Raw genomic sequence first — 15,958 nt, 5'->3', positions numbered from 1 at the left:
AAAAATAGGAAATACCACCCAGTAAAATCCAAGAGTCACACAGAATGCTTGGGAAAAATTCCAAATCCAAACAAATTTATGAAGACTACAGTTTATGAAGTCAGATTCCAAGGAAGTATGTGCAGAGCAGGTAGATGCCAAAAGAGCCAGCAAAAAAAGTTTTTGAACTTTTGCAACCAACATTAAGGAATGAAGGAACATCATACTAATATGAAATCTTTTTCTGAGTCTCTCTCTTCCTATACTATTTTGAAAAGCCACAATATCTGCAGCTTAAACGGAACTAGAACGAAACTTGCCCATCACGTGAAACACTAAAAATGAGGAAGTACTGTAAAGTAAATGTATTATTTTATTATACTGAATATATTTACATCGGTAGTGAACAAAATCTGTGATACCTACTTAACATTATTAACTGGTCCACTTTTCTTACATTATGCACATCTGATTAAGTCTAGGATACAAACAGGTACGATGTGATTTGTAGCAAGTGCTAGAACTATTATACAAAAAAATTAAAGGAAACGTGCTGATAAACTATAGCAATTAATAGGTCACACCGGGATCATACTGTTTGAGCATGTGTGTATCTGGGGTCGGAGTTTACTCCAGACACAAATAATACCAAAGAGATACATTTGGGAGAAGGTTTGAGGAGTTTCAAGAATCTTAACACCCTTCACCCCAAATGTACATAATATAAATTGCTCAACTAACTAGCTCCTGAAAAAAGATTAAGGTACACCTCTACCCCGATATAACACTGTCCTCAGGAGCCAAAAAATCTTACCGCGTTATATCGAACTTGTTTTGATCCGATGGAGTCTGCAGCCCCGCTCCCCTGGAGCGCTGCTTTACTGCGTTATATCGGGTTGCATTATATTGGGGTAGAGGTGTACAAGGCTAATTCTCTAAAGCAGTGTTTCCCAAACTTGGGACACCGCTTGTGTAGGGAAAGTCCCTGGTGGGCCGGGGCGGTTTGTTTACCGGCCGCATTCGCAGGTCTGGCCGATCGCAGCTCCCACTGGCCACGGTTCGCTGCTCTGGGCCAATGGGAGCTGCTGTAAGTGGCGGCCAGTACGTCCCTCGGCCCACGCCACTTCCAGCAGCTCCCATTGGCCTGGAGCAGCGAACCACGGCCAGTGGGAGCCGCGATCGGCCGGACCTGCGGACGTGGCCGGTAAACAAACCGCCCCGACCCACCAGGGGCTTTCCCTACACAAACAGCGTCTCATGTTTGGGAAACACTGCTCTAAAAGAAAAACAACAAGGAGTCCGGTGGCACCTTAAAGACTAACAGAAAGAACTTCAAGGGACTATGCTAATTAAACAAACCTCAAGTCAGTTATTCAAATATTCAACTAAACTGAATGATTTGATCTGAATTCTTTGAAACAAGATTTTATGCTAGAGGGCTGTTCAAGCAAGATTATGTCAAAGAAAATTAAAGTGGCAGTTTAAGTGTGCTGATAAAAATGGTAACTGCTATTTTCGTCTCTGAAAAAATATATTAATTAACATGGGCTATACCTTTCTACTCAGACAGTCACCACTCTGATTTAGAAAAGTGCTAGGACCGCCTCAGGTGATTAGTTACCTTCCCTGAAAGAATTCAGGCAGTTATGTGCTCTGGCTTTAATGAAAATTATTTGCAATTTATTTTTTTTAAGGCAAGTTTTGCAAAGAAAATTGCACTGGGTGGGAATGGGGTGTGGGAAGAGAAGACCAACAAAACAGATATCTCTTTTCCTTTTCTCAACCCCTCCCCCCCAACCCTCCTTAATGTAGCTTGGATAAAGTGACAGTTCAGACTAGAAGAGATCTTTAAAATCTGCATGTCTGGGAAAAAAATAGTTCCGGATTGATATATCATGAATACTAAATGAATGGAAAATAATCTCCTACCAGAAACACTTGGATTCTATTGTGTAATATTGAAGTCTGACTCCTTCAGTACTGGTGACTCAATGGATAGAACTAGCAGATCTCTACTGACTGAAGTATAAATCAAAGTTGAACTGTTCTGATGCTCTATTATGGGTTGAAAGGCCATACCTAAATAAATTACTCCACAGATCTTTTGATATTCGAGTCTTTCAAGGATTCAGACATAACCAGCTACAACCTCTTCATCCATTTCACAGCATCCAGATAGCAGACTGCAGAGTTTCACTTTGATACTATATTTCAGAGTCAAAGAGTTAGGGAAGTGATGCCTTCTTTCATTCATGTAGGATTTTTAAAATCACTTCACAAATCTTTCCTGGAGAGTTTAGGGAATGTATACATTGATTTTATCACTCCTACATATCTGAAGCACATCAGCGTAAGCTAAAAAATATGAAGAGTGGGGGGAGAGGCTCCGGTTTAGCCATCACTCACTCCCATCAACACCAATCAATAACTGCACACAGCCCAGGAGATCAGTTTACGATTTTATCTAATTTATTTTCTATTGAGTGAAACTGGATGTAGAATTTAACTCACAGATTTAACAAAGACATTTAATTAAATATCATGATGACAGTAAGAGAATACTATACCCATTACCAGAGTCTTTCAAGCATTACACAATCTGCAATTGACTCAAGTACAGGCAACATAGAAGTAGGGAAAATATCAAAGAATAATGATGGGAAAAATGTTTGTGGTCATGCTCGAGAGTTTAAACATAATACCCAAACTGGATGATTGGGAATGTGTATCCTATTCATAAGGCTAACAGAATTTACCTTAATATAGGATTGTTGAAATGTTTTTAATATTTCACAAGTAATTCGGGGGAGGGGAAGGGGGGGGAAGGGAGAGTCAAGCTATAGGAATCATACGTATCAGCCGCCCTCTCAGTCAATCAAATATTAGGATAAAAGTTAATTATATCACCACAAACAGCAAAGAACACTAAACCTAATTAGACCTTGACATAAAAGACAAAGGGTCTGAAAAACTTTCTATTATGCCCAGTTCTATCTGTAGAACAAATTAAAGCAAAATAGACTGACCAAACTGAAACAAAGAATCTAACTCACAGAAAGTGTCACCTAATCCAGGAATTACCAAAATAAAATATTTAGGTCCTTGATGGGAGTGTGTTAATTAACTGGAAGAAGATTTATCTCAGCCTGAACTCCTCAGTTTATGAGCACACCGTAATTATAAAGGCTCTAGCAAGTTTGTTAAAGTGCTGAACCAGCTTTTGACAGAAGTAGTCTTTTCTGCAGATGCAGAAAGAATATTTTCTTCACTTCAGTTTATTCAATTAGTTCAAACCAATGACTGGTTTATTCAAAGTTAACAAACCAGTTGGGAGTAGAAAAAGCAAGAAAACTTTTCTTCTCCATCTATAAATAAAAGCTAGGTGAGAGAGGATGAGATCTACTAGTTCTAAAATCTTGAAGGACAACAGCAAGCAGAAAAAAATATCTATTCAATTCACTTAGTAAAGATAATACTTTGTTTAATAAATCAGTTAATTTAAAATGCAAAATATGTTTTGATGTACTTTTTGATAAACTTTTGTATGTATCCAGCACATTTGAAGTAGTTTTATTCAATAAACAATTTTAAAATGCCATTTTTGTGCACTGTTTGTTGAACTTGACACAAATCACAAGTAAAACATCAGTCATCTAGTAAGAAATGCATCGTTCACCATTTTTTTAACAAAAATGTAAAAATTAAGGATCTATAAAAATGTAATTTAAGCTATATAGTTGCTTAATAAATGTGCATCAATATAGCGTATCCCGATTAGCAAAAAGAAGCACCAAGTTAAGCGTAAAGGCTATATTTAGTTGCAAATCAACACGTTTTAATGGTTATCAACCAATGAGAATCACCCTCTCTTTAGGAAAATACCTAAAAAGTACAAATGGCAAAACAAGAGTAAAACTGATTACTAAAATCAAGGATTCCTGCCTGCTTATTTCAATCATGATTAAAAATCAGTGATTTAAATTCTGTTGATTTAAACCAGTCTACCCTGAAGCAAAATAATCGGAAATACTGATCAATTTTTCTCCATTTATAAGCTTAAAAACAGCAACCCCCATGCTTCAGTCTATGCAGATGTTTAAAAATAAAACTAATCCCTTAAAATGAGTTTATAATAGAAATCCTTTCAGATCTTTAATTGTAACAACGGTTAGAGGCACTTCCCACTGACTTCCCAAAGTTCAGTGCTTTGACTTTCTTTAAAGCTTCAGCAACAAACATGTACAGCTTAATATTATTTTAATAGTCTTAACATTATAATCTAACATAGGTTGTCATAATTTCTAATTTAATTTTAAATAGATTTTTAAATACCTGTATTTAATTTAAATTAAAAAAAATCCAATTTGTAATTTTTATCCACCATACACCGGACCCTCGCTAGAACGCGTGTCTATATAGCGCAAATTCACATATAACGCGGTCGCGGCCAAGGAGCCCAAATTTAATTACTTTAATTGCAAATCATTTTAACGTAGTCCCCCACTATAACATGGTCCCCGCGTTAACACGGTACCGTGCATGGATCCCAAATCCCACGTTCTAGTGAGGGTCCGGTGTATTTTGCTTACCTCCAGCTCAGAGATTAGACCTTTTTATATTTAAAGAAATGACAGATTAATATATCTTCTAGTTCAGTGGTTCTCAAACTTTAGCAAACCAAGGCCCACCCTTTTGATTAAAAGAATGTGGGGACCCCCTGCCCCACCCCTTTGCTGAAGCCCCGCCCCTGCCCCGACCGCTCTCCAAAAGCCCTTCTCCCGCTTGTTCCATCCCCCTTCCCTCTGTCACTCGCTCTCCCCCACCCTCACTCACTTTCACTGGGCTGGGGAAGGGGGTTAGGGTGCAGGGGGCATGCGATGAGGGGTTTGGGGTGCGGGACAGGGCTCAGGGCTAGGGTAGGGATTGGGGTATGGGAGGGGGGTGAAGGCACCAGCTGGAGGTGCAGGCTCTGGGCTGGGGCAGGCAGTTGGGGTACTGGAGGGGGCTCCAGCTGGGAGTGCAGGCTCTGGGATGGGGCCAGAGATGAGTGGACTGGGATACAGAAAGGGGATTCAGGCTGGGGCAGGGAGTTGGGGTGCAGGGGAGGGGTGAGGGCTCCAGCTCGGGGTGTGTTCTCTGGGGTGGGGCCGGGGATGTGGGGTTTGGAGTGCAGAAGCAGGCTCAAGGCTGAGGGTTCAGGGGGTGCGGGCTCCGGGAGAGAGCTTGGGTGTGGGAGGGGACTCTGGGCTGGGGCAGAGGGTTGGGTCTGGAAGTGGGTTCGGGGTCCCAGCGGCGCTTACTGCAGCTCACAGGAAGCAGCTGCCAGGTCCCTGCAGCCCCATGGCGCATGGGCAGCCAGTGAGGCTCCGCATGCTGCGCTCGTGCCCGCAGGTGCCACCCCTGCAGCTCCCACTGGTCGCGGTTCCCAGCCAATGGGAGCTGCAGAGCCGGCACTCGGGCGTGGGCAGCACATGGAGCCTCCCTGGCCACCCATGTGCCTAGGTTCTACAGGACCTGGCAGACACTTCCAGGAGCCGTGCAGAACCAAGGCAGGTAAGAAGCACTGGGAGGGAGGAAGAGGAGTTGATCAGTGGGGCCTGCAGACCCCCGGGATACCCTCACAGACCCCGAGAGTCATGGAACCCAGTTTGAGAAACACTGTTCTAGTTCACATACTGAGTAAAGAATTAATAAAAGTTGAGGTGCTTATGTAGCCTGATCTATAGATTACTTAAGAATTCCCAGTTATCACTTTGAGACTTGACAGGTTTGTGTTCCAAGATCAGGCCCGTTAATATTCAAATTATTATATAGTTGGGAACCTCGATGTGCACAGTTGCAACACTCACTATAGGAACTCCTGTATATTTACAAATAGCAGCTAGTGAACACATTAAAACTACTTTTCATATGGTTTATTTTCAATCCATTGCCTATTACAGACAAAATATTAAAATACAATTTGTTAATATAAATTCGTTGTATACACGGTCAACAGCTCAATGAGCATGTTAAAATACATAGCGGTAAAGAGAACCGTTCCTGCACACTCCCATTAAGAATTAATGCCAGTCTTGCCTGACTACTGATGGTAATATTAAATACATATTGATAAAATCAGTATTAACTTTACTAAAACTACTAGTACTTTACAGGGGAATTGTGAAACTAAAATTGAGTAAAATTCAGAAATGTACCAAACATTCCCCTCTTGCAGCCAGGCAGAGGCCTGGGTTATTCTGCAAAAATGTTTGGTTTTATTATCAAAATCATCGTTGGGTCCCATGTCTATCCTTTCAGGCTAATTAGACACATCCTGAAAACTTCTTTCTTGGATGTCACCAACACTGGCAGGCACAGACAACAAATGACTCTTCCAGATCAGTAACATTTCAAGCTGAAGATTCTAAGGGTGTCTTTGGTGAACTCAGAAGAACCTACAGGGACACCTAAATGCTTCCCGTGGCCTCGTTAGCAAGAGGCACTTTTCAATGTATTTCAGGACATGACTTAATTTAGCATTGCACTTCATTACAATATGTCTAAGTATTGTGAATTTAAGGTGGAAATCAAAGCATACACAGACTCCATTGGAGCAGTATTACTGACAGAAAACCAGGTCCAAATGAGCCTTAAATATTACTGTAATGGTATAGCGTTCAAGTATAACACATGTATTTTAACATATTATGGATCAGGCTTGCATTATTATAATGAAAGCGCTTACAGATATCGTGTCTCAGTTCTAATGCTGCTCGAAATTCTGAATAGTGGCTGTGAAACTGAGCAGAATCTTGTTAATTTTGATATGCTGCTTAGAAAATATATGAGGAAATGTCTGCAGGCTCAGGAAGACAATTTTGTGCTGGTTCATATTTAAAAGATTTTCTTTACAACTAGGAAGCCAGAGATTTTTTTAAAAGATAAAAGCTTACATTCTTAAGCAACTGATCCCTTAGCTGGCATCATCAATACATATATTTACTAAGGAAATCTTCCTCCTCACCAGCAGTGAGTCAATGTACACACAAGCACACACATTTAAGTATACATATCTCTGTCAGAATCATGTAAATCTCCATGGCCAGAATCAACATGTGTCAATAAGGCACCAACTTCATTGATTATACCATTTATTTTGACTCCTGAGAGCCGTGACAATTATAAAGTCTAAATCTGTTAATGTAATGTTAAGAATTGGAACATACAAACACACAACAAGGAGCATCCTCCTTCACTGAACAAGTATCACCTTGTCTGCCTTAGGAAATAAAGAAAGAAAGCAGCACTTTTACCTGTGGGTAAAATAAAGCCACAAAACAGGTTTAGATCAGTCTTGTAAAATTCTATTCACTTGAAGCAGATCATTTTTAAGAGGCAAGTTAATTATTTAGTCTTGCAATCTAGAAGAATGGACAAAGAATGCGTTCCTAGATTGGTAAATTTTCATGGCAATTTTTCAAGTTTGATTTAGACGATACTAAAGGTGGGGCTAGTGAGGGGGGGGAACAAATCACAGTCACCTTAATACTTGGCTCTTATTTAGCACTTCTCCTCCCTTAGATCGTATCCATCATGGGCCTAAGTATTACAACACATTTGATCCTTTCTTTCATTACACTAGGCAACATCACATGCACTAGTTAGTTCTTTACAAATTAACTAACTCAATTTTTCAAGCAGTTTCAGTATTCCCAGGAGTTGTCCAAGAGCCCTGGAAATGCAACTCAGTTAACCCACAAAACAACAGGTACAGTATATACAGCAAAAGGGTAAGCTTTCCTACACCTACTTTCCCACCCAACAGCATGCTTCAAACTTGACCCAGACAGGTCACTGCCAGAGGCAAGAGGACAGTTTGGACTCCATGCCTATTTAATCCCTGGATGCTCCATCTGCAAACAGGGAGATTCAATTAGCAGCAATTCTGTTGATGGTTTGTGAGGTGGATACCTGCCCCCAGGAATCGGCTGAAATCACCTACTCATTTCACACTGGCCAGGTTGTTCTGGGAGGATGCAAGACCTCAGGCTGCCAGGCAGGGAATTCAGCTCTGAGTTGTCCCCTCCTCTCCTGCCCCACTGCTAAAGAGGAAGGCCTATGTTATAGAGTTTCCATGGAACATGGGGACTCCCAACCTCTAATTCCCATCAGATAGTTACTTTTTTTTGGTCATCACTAACCTGATCTACATTCAAACTTGTTACCCAAACTTTGTCTATATGTGGAGTTAGCCCCTATTCACCACTGCTGGCCAACAAATGTTGCAAGTGCACCAGTGCAAACCCCAATCATAGACAAAGTTCTGATTTGCAGCCACTGAGCTCAACCTGGTGTCAAGCTGGGATAAGCTCAATCATTGCACATTACAGCTTCCTTTATCAATGGAGGTAGGCAGTGGTGTGGCTACATCAGTTGTTGGCTAGTGATGACTGAATCCCAGATATAGAGATGACCCAATAAGCAAAATCTCATTACCAATCCAAGCCATGCAGTTCCTCATGTGACTGTTGCTGGTGCCCCTGAAGGCATAAAAAAAAAACCTAACAGACACTTCTTACCAGGTTAAGAAGTGTATACAGACTTCTTCCTCCCACCCCTTAGCAGGTTAAGTATACAGATGTCGAGTTTAACAGGGTGAGAGCTGTATGCAGAAATACCCATATTCCTTAGCAGGCCAAGAGCCATGCTCTGGTACCTTGTCCCCAACATCAATTTACCTTGTCCTGAGGGCCTGCCAGGCTGCGTCTATGTCTGCATACAGGTTTTTCTCAGAGGGTTTGCCTGAGCTCACCCCGTAGCCAGAGTAGTCGTAGGAGAAGACGTTGCAGTTGATGCGAGAGCCAAGGCCAATGTAGAAGCTGCACATCTGGCCCAGATCCACAGCATTGCCATGCGAGAAGAGCAGCGTATACCGGCTGGCAGGGGCACAGCGCACAAACATGCACCCCAGCCTGTTATCCCGAGATGTGCGAGAAAAGAAAACCTCTACGGCATCCAACTCCCGCTGTGAATACTGCCAGTCCGCCCGCTCACTCAAGTGCAGACTGCAGCTGCCCGTTCCTGTTGGGGTCCCAGACCCTGCTGCTGCCGCCCCAGCCTCCTGCTGCTGCTGCTGCTCAGGCTGTAGTACTGTATACGTGGGCTCCGGGGGCAAGAAAGCCAACTTGGCAGCAATGCGGCTAGGGCAAGGTGGGCAGCAGAACAGCCAGCACAGCTCGCCCAGAGAGAAACCGTTCATTCTGGGGCCTTGTTCTGGCATCAGCGACGCTGGAGAAAAATTTACCCACACTGGGGGGGGGAAATTCAGAGTCCACCCACCGCAACCCACTCTCAGCCTTGCGAGAGCAACACCCCCAAAATGCAAACTGCAACTGTCCCCCCAAAACTGGAAGCCACCAAAACCAATCCAGCCCTCCAAATCTAAGAAATCTAGTGTGTGAGGGGGGAGGGAATGCAAAATATAAATCAAGTGCAACCCTCCTTCAGAACCTGCTACAATAAATCCAACTCCCCCAAATGGGCTGAAATCACCTAGTCATTTCACACTGCCCAGGTTGCTCTGGAGCACCTAAAAAAATTAATCAAGCCCCCCCCAAAATCTATCTGACTCAGTGCAGCTCCCCAAAACCAGAATTAAAATCTAATTCCCCTCATATAAGACCTGCCCCCAATACAACCCCCCAAAACCACTAAATGAAAGATTTCCCGCCCCCCAAAAAAACCGCAACTCCTCACAATAACCCCAAGCCCAATGCCCCACCCCGGCTCTGCACCCAGTGCCTGGCCCAATCCTGCAGCCCCTCAGTGCAGCCCAACCCCCAGACACCGACCAACTGCGACCGGCCCCCGGATCCCCCCACAGAGCCCCGAGCGGATCGACCCCCCCAGGCAGACCCTCGCTGAAGGGCCCCGGCCCCGCGCTGGCAGGCGGCGTCCCCTCAGCCTCGGCTCCCCCCGGGCAGGGCCATGCCGGCTGCGGCGCGGAGACAGTAGCAGGCAGCGGCCATGTCCCGGCTCCCCTCACCGCTTCCGGGTTAGGCAGGGGCCGCCCGGCCCGCCCCGGTACCTGCGGAGCGGCGCACACCAGCGGGGCGCAGCGCCCGGCCCGGCCGCCCACAGGCCCCGCCGCGCGGCTCGCTGCTGCCCCCTAACCCAGCGCGCGGGCACAGATGGGGAGGGAGGGAGGGGAGGGCGTAGTAGCCGCAGCGCTAGAGAGAACCCGGACTCTCCGCGTGGACCCGCCTCCTGGCCCTTTAAGAGAACCCCACGAGCGCCTCCGTCACGTGCGAGGGGCCCCCCGCTCTCGCGCCCCCGGCCCATCTCCTCCGCGCATGCGCTGCGAGGCTCGTGTGCGTTCCACCCTGGCTGGAGAGTGGGTGCTTCGGGCAGCAGCTCTGCCCTAGTCCGGGCGGCGGCGGGCGGGGGGCTTCCCTCTCTCTCTCTCTCTCTCTCTCTCCCCCGCCCCGCGTGGGATTCTTCACGGAGAGGGGCCGACTGGCTTCCCCCAGCTCCGGGTGCCCCTGCTCAGGGCTCTTGCCTGCTCTGCTTGTACAGTTTGCCCCATCCCCTTAAATGAAGCGGTGGCCTCTGGACTCTCCCCAGGGCACACAAGCCCAGTGATAAATACATGCATCTGTGCTGGAACTGGGGGTGCTGCTGCACCCCCGGCTTGAAGTGGTTTCCAGTATATACATGGTTTACAGTGGGGTTCAATAGCTCTCAGCACCCCCACTGTAAAAATGTTCCAGCACCCCTGAATACATGCAATTAAGGGTGAGACACTGAAGCTCTTATACCTAAAAAGAAAATACTGTAAGTCACAGGCCCTTAAATCATCCCTAAAAGGCTCCCTGCAAACATCACACAGGTGCTCAACTTTGAAGTACATGAGTCATCTGGCAGAAGTCAGTGGCGCACACCTCCCAACCCTTCAAGTTGCGAACTGGGCTGCACACACCAATCTATGGAGAGGTGGATGGGCCAAACCTCTGGGCCACTCTGAATACCGGAAATGTTCTGCTTCAACCTGGATGGGGGTTTGTGGGTCAAAGCAGGACAGTCTTGCAAAATCTGGGACTGTTGGGAAGTCTGCAGTATTGGGGGGGGGTGTTTTGTTTCCATTAAAAATGTAATAAAAACATGTATACATAGTGCCCCACACTACAAGAAGGATGTGGATAAATTGGAGAGAGTCCAGCGGAGGGCAACAAAAATGATTAGGGGGCTGGAGCACATGACTTATGAGGAGAGGCTGAGGGAACTGGGATTGTTTAGCCTGCAGAAGAGAAGAATGAGGGGGGATTTGATAGCTGCTTTCAACTACCTGAAAGGGGGTTCCAAAGAGGATGGATCTAGACTGTTCTCAGTGGTAGAAGATGACAGAACAAGGAGTAATGGTCTCAAGTTGCAGAGGGGGAGGTTTAGGTTGGACATTAGGAAAAACTTTTTCACTAGTAGGGTGGTGAAGAACTGGAATGGGTTACCTAGGGAGGTGGTGGAATCTCCTTCCTTAGAGGTTTTTAAGGTCAGGCTTGACAAAGCCCTGGCTGGGATGATTTAGTTGGGTTTGGTCCTGCTTTGAGCAGGGGGTTGGACTAGAAGACCTCCTGAGGTCCCTTCCAACCCTGAGATTCTATGATTCTATGATTCAAAGGTGTCATTCACATGTGATGTTCTTAGCCTTTAGAATGAAAGAACCACAAAAGATAATTACCAAATAATCTTTACTGTAATCTTGCAGACAATGAGAGATTTAAGCAGCATATGAGTCCAGGCTCTGGCTTCATCACAGGAACCCAGGCTCCAGACTCAGGACAGCTATTAAATTATAGTATAACAAGCAACCCCTGCTCTGAAGAATGTATATAGCTGGTACTGTATGGGTTTAGCAAATGCAGAATAACTGAATGAACCTATCCTGTGCAGTTCCTTGAAGTCTATAAGCAGCATCTCATAACACAAAGCCCTATAAAAAAAAACAATGCAGATATTCTTGTGCAGAGATGGTATGGTGGGCTCATCATACCCTGATAAGTAATCTGGCTGCTCAGTTCTGAATAAGGAGATATCTGTCAAGCAATGCCTTTTTGCGTCACATCTAGAGTGACACCGAAACTGGGATAAGAGTTGGAAGTTTGGATTCCAACTTAGCTGTAGGCATGCTACATGGGATAAGTCAGTGTAAAATTTCTTGGACCACGTCAGATCACTAAAACATCTAAAAGGGGCTATGGCATGCAAGGGACCAGGCAGCAAAGGCTGAGCACTTACATTATAAATAAATTACTACTGCAAACAGAAGAAAATTAAAGAGACAACATTTCCCATATGCAGTGTTGTAGCCGTGTTGATTCCAGGATATTAAAGAGACAAAGTGAGTGAAGTAATGTCTTTTATTGGACCAAATTCTGTTGGTGCTTGTCTCTCTCGCCAACACAAGTTGGTCCAGTAAAAGATATTACCTCACCAACCTTCTCTAACGTTTCCCATACTCCACCCTGAGTCCTTCCTTAGGTCATATTTATAAGAGTTAGAGTCAAGTGTCCTCTTCTAAATGGGAAGTGTCATGTAATTTCAAAAGTGTCATTGAACTTGTCTGTGTACATGTAATTAATTAGTAGCTCTTCATTGTTCTTGTTGTAAATTCTCTACCATTTAGGATAAGCCCACTCTATCTCTTGTACAAAAAAAGTAGTTCCTACCTACACTGTGGGTGTCTCCTAGAGAAAAACAACAATTGCATAGGGCCGGACGAGTGAAGAGAATAGCAAAAAAGAAATAATCTTGAAAATGGAAGGGTAGAGAATAAGGAGCAGAAAGCAGTTCTGAAGGCAAACAGAACTGATATACTGCTGATATCACATCAAGGTGTATGCACAGGATAAAGTTAATACAACATTCAATGAAATAAAATGATTGGGACTTAAACCAATCACTCATTTGGCGAATATCCAATATTCCTGAGTTTCAAAAAGAGACGTAGCTTCTCTTGCGTGCATGTACAATGGTGGTGTGAAGACCAAGGGACACCCTTATCCACACCTTTGTGCACCCGCTCATGAGGCAGCCAAAATGTGGCTATGACCCTAATCTTCCCAGCATAGCAGTCAATGCTGAGAGGGTTGTGCAGCACCCTACATAGCTGAGGTGCGCGCGTGCGCACACACACACCCCCTACACAGCTGAGGATACACACACACACACACACACACACCCTATACAGCTGAGGCAGACACACACAGGCACACATACACCCCTACCTGATAGTGAGGCCAACTAAGATTTGGTTTGGGCTCCAGCACAGCTTAGAGCAGTCTCAAAGCTGCTCTAAGTTGTGCCAGGCTGCAACAGCCCCCAAAGGACCAGTCTAGCATCTTGGGATTGCCAGAATACAATGGTGCTGTGGCCATGCTCCCTCACCCCAAGCTGTGCCTATAATACACCCTTTGTTAAGAGCCAACATAAAGAGCTGCACAGAGAAAACCATTTGCAGTGCCCAAGAAAAAGGTTTATTGGTCCTACAAAATCCAGAAACTACACTACATATTCATGAGCACCATCTACCGGCACCTTATCCATTAACTATTTCCAGATACACAGATATAGAGCTCTCTTATAAAAACCCCTACACTGATGCTACATCACCTGGGGATTCCCCTGCTGGGATTGTGCGGGCGTTAAAGCTGCTTCATGACACCAGAGCTCAGAAAGTGCAAAGGGAGCAGAGACTATCTGCATCTCCCATGCTGGAGATTCCCTCGTGCCAGGGAGTCCCCAGAAAGCATACAGCGGGTGGGCTACACCAGTGCCTGCACTTCCACCTTGGCATCAGGGGTAGAAGGGCAATGGGCAGGCGGGGGCCTGTTAACATTTACAATTCTCAAAAGCTGAAATTGTTATCTGAAGAGCTGCTTTACTGGATCTTTCCTCTGTGTATTCCTCTTGGTGCTATTAGCTCAGCAGTTTGCCTCTTGTGCCTTTCTCTCTCTCTCTTTCCCTCAGCATTTCCTTTGCCCTGTTTTGTTTCTTTTCTCTTTCATATTTCACCCAGCAGGCATCTGCATAATTTTTACTTGACCAAATACTATGAAAACACTCAAGAAAAACAAATATTTCTGCTTGTTACTGCAGAGCTTGCCTCTGTAATGATCTGTAAATAAAGATGTTCCCACTGCTGTGCATTGTCACTAACACAACACTAAGATTCACTGAACAAAGAGCACAGCTGCGTTGCCGAACTTTAATAGTTGACCCGCAGCAGTGATATGTGCTGAGGTTTAATAACTGGGTAGCTGTTTAAATCCCCTAGAGATGCGATGTAACCCACTGGAAAATTTGTGTCTGCGGAACTTCTGTCAGATTTGATTTACTGGTGAAGGTGGCAGTAGAAGGCCTGAGGAAGAGTGGTGGCAAGCCCCTCCAAACAGCTATCTACAAGAAAGTTACATTACTTCCCTTAGTAACAAATAGACCACATCATTCTTATCTAGATATTTATTATTTCTTTTGTGTTCCTCTGGTCTTGTCCTGCCAACAACAAAGGCAGAATACTTGCCATTCCCTTTCCTCTTTCTCGGAACATCAGATATAAGAAAGACCAGGCAAAGAAACAGTGAACATGAGGTCAGAGACGATGCCTGGCAGCAGTAATGTGTAGAATATGTATCTTACACAATAATCACACCTGGTTTGTCCCAGCAAAAGAATGTGATTGTTAGAGCTGGGCAAACAGTTCACATCATTAAACACCCAAAACTGTGTGACATACATAAGAACAGCCAGTCTGGGTCAGACCATGGTCCATCTAAGCCAGCATCCTGTCTTCCGATAGGTGCAATGCCAGGTGCACCTTCCGATAGGTGCAATGCGCTAGAGGGAATGAACATAGCAGGGCAATCATTGAGTGATCCATCCTCTGTTATCCACTCCCAGCTTCTGGCTGTCAAAGGCTAGGGATACCCAGAGCATGGGATTGCATCCCTGATCATCTTAGCTAATACCCATTGATAGAACTATATTCTATCAATTTATCTAACTCTTTTTCAAACCCAGTTATAGTTTTGGCCTTCACAACATCCCCAGGCAACAAGTTCCACTGGTTGACTGTGTGTTGTGTGAAGAAGTACTTCCTTTGGTTTGTTTTTAACTTGCTGCCTATTAACTTCATTGGGTGACCCTTGGTTCTTGTGTTATGTGAAGGGGTAAATAACAGTTCCTTATTCACTTTCTCCATGCCATTCATGATTTTATAGACCTCTATCATATCCCCCTTAGTCATCTCTTGTCCAAGCTGAAAAGTCCCAGTCTTGTTAACCTCTCCTCATATGGAAGTGTGACAGGTTGGGTCACAGAGAAACCCCTTTGGGACTGCCACCTGATGTGTTGGGACTACCTCTGATCCCATTTTCCCTGGCAGCTTGGGACTTCAGTACCTTGCTTTGTTTGAGCCAGACGCGCTTGCCTGCTGCAATCACAGATCTAAGTCTGAACCACGTTCCTCACAAGCTGCAAGCTTAACTGAAAACAGCTTAAGAAGTGCTCCTGTCTCCAAAACCCAAATACCCAGTTCCCAATGGGATCCAAATCCTAAATAAATCCGTTTTACTCTCTATAAAGCTTATGCAGGGTAAACTCATAAATTGTTCACCCTCTGTAGCACTGATAGAGAGATATGAACAGCTGTTTGCTCCCCCAGGTATTAATACTTGCTCTGGGTTAATTAATAAGGACAAAGTGATTTTATTAAATATAAAAAGTAGGATTTAAGTGGTTCCAAGTAATAACAGACAGAACAAAGTAAGTTACCAAGCAAAATAAAACAAAAACATGCAAGTCTAAGCCTAATATAGTAAGAAACTAAACGCAGGTAAATCTCACCTTCAGAGATGTTCCAATAAACTTCTTTTACAGACTTGACTTCCTCCTAGTCTGGGTCCAGCAATCACTCACCCCCCCATGTAGTTACTGTTCTTTGTTC

General features: G+C 44.4%; 1 protein-coding gene across 1 annotated transcript in view; it reads right to left on the bottom strand.

The window, feature by feature from the left end:
• ABHD17C (abhydrolase domain containing 17C, depalmitoylase) overlaps positions 1-9,648 on the bottom strand; it is a 55,035-nt gene extending 45,387 nt beyond the window's left edge. The window contains exon 1 of the mRNA XM_044980894.1: positions 8,700-9,648. Coding sequence (XP_044836829.1) covers positions 8,700-9,241 — 542 coding nt within the window. The 5' untranslated portion in view covers positions 9,242-9,648. The remainder of the gene's footprint in view (positions 1-8,699) is intronic.
• Positions 9,649-15,958: the final 6,310 nt, after the last annotated feature.

The sequence above is a fragment of the Mauremys mutica genome, chromosome 11 (assembly GCF_020497125.1).
Source record: "Mauremys mutica isolate MM-2020 ecotype Southern chromosome 11, ASM2049712v1, whole genome shotgun sequence".
Lineage (NCBI taxonomy): Eukaryota > Metazoa > Chordata > Testudines > Geoemydidae > Mauremys > Mauremys mutica.
The sequence above is the reverse complement of the archived record's forward strand: the minus strand, read 5'-3'. Positions and strand labels throughout refer to the sequence as shown.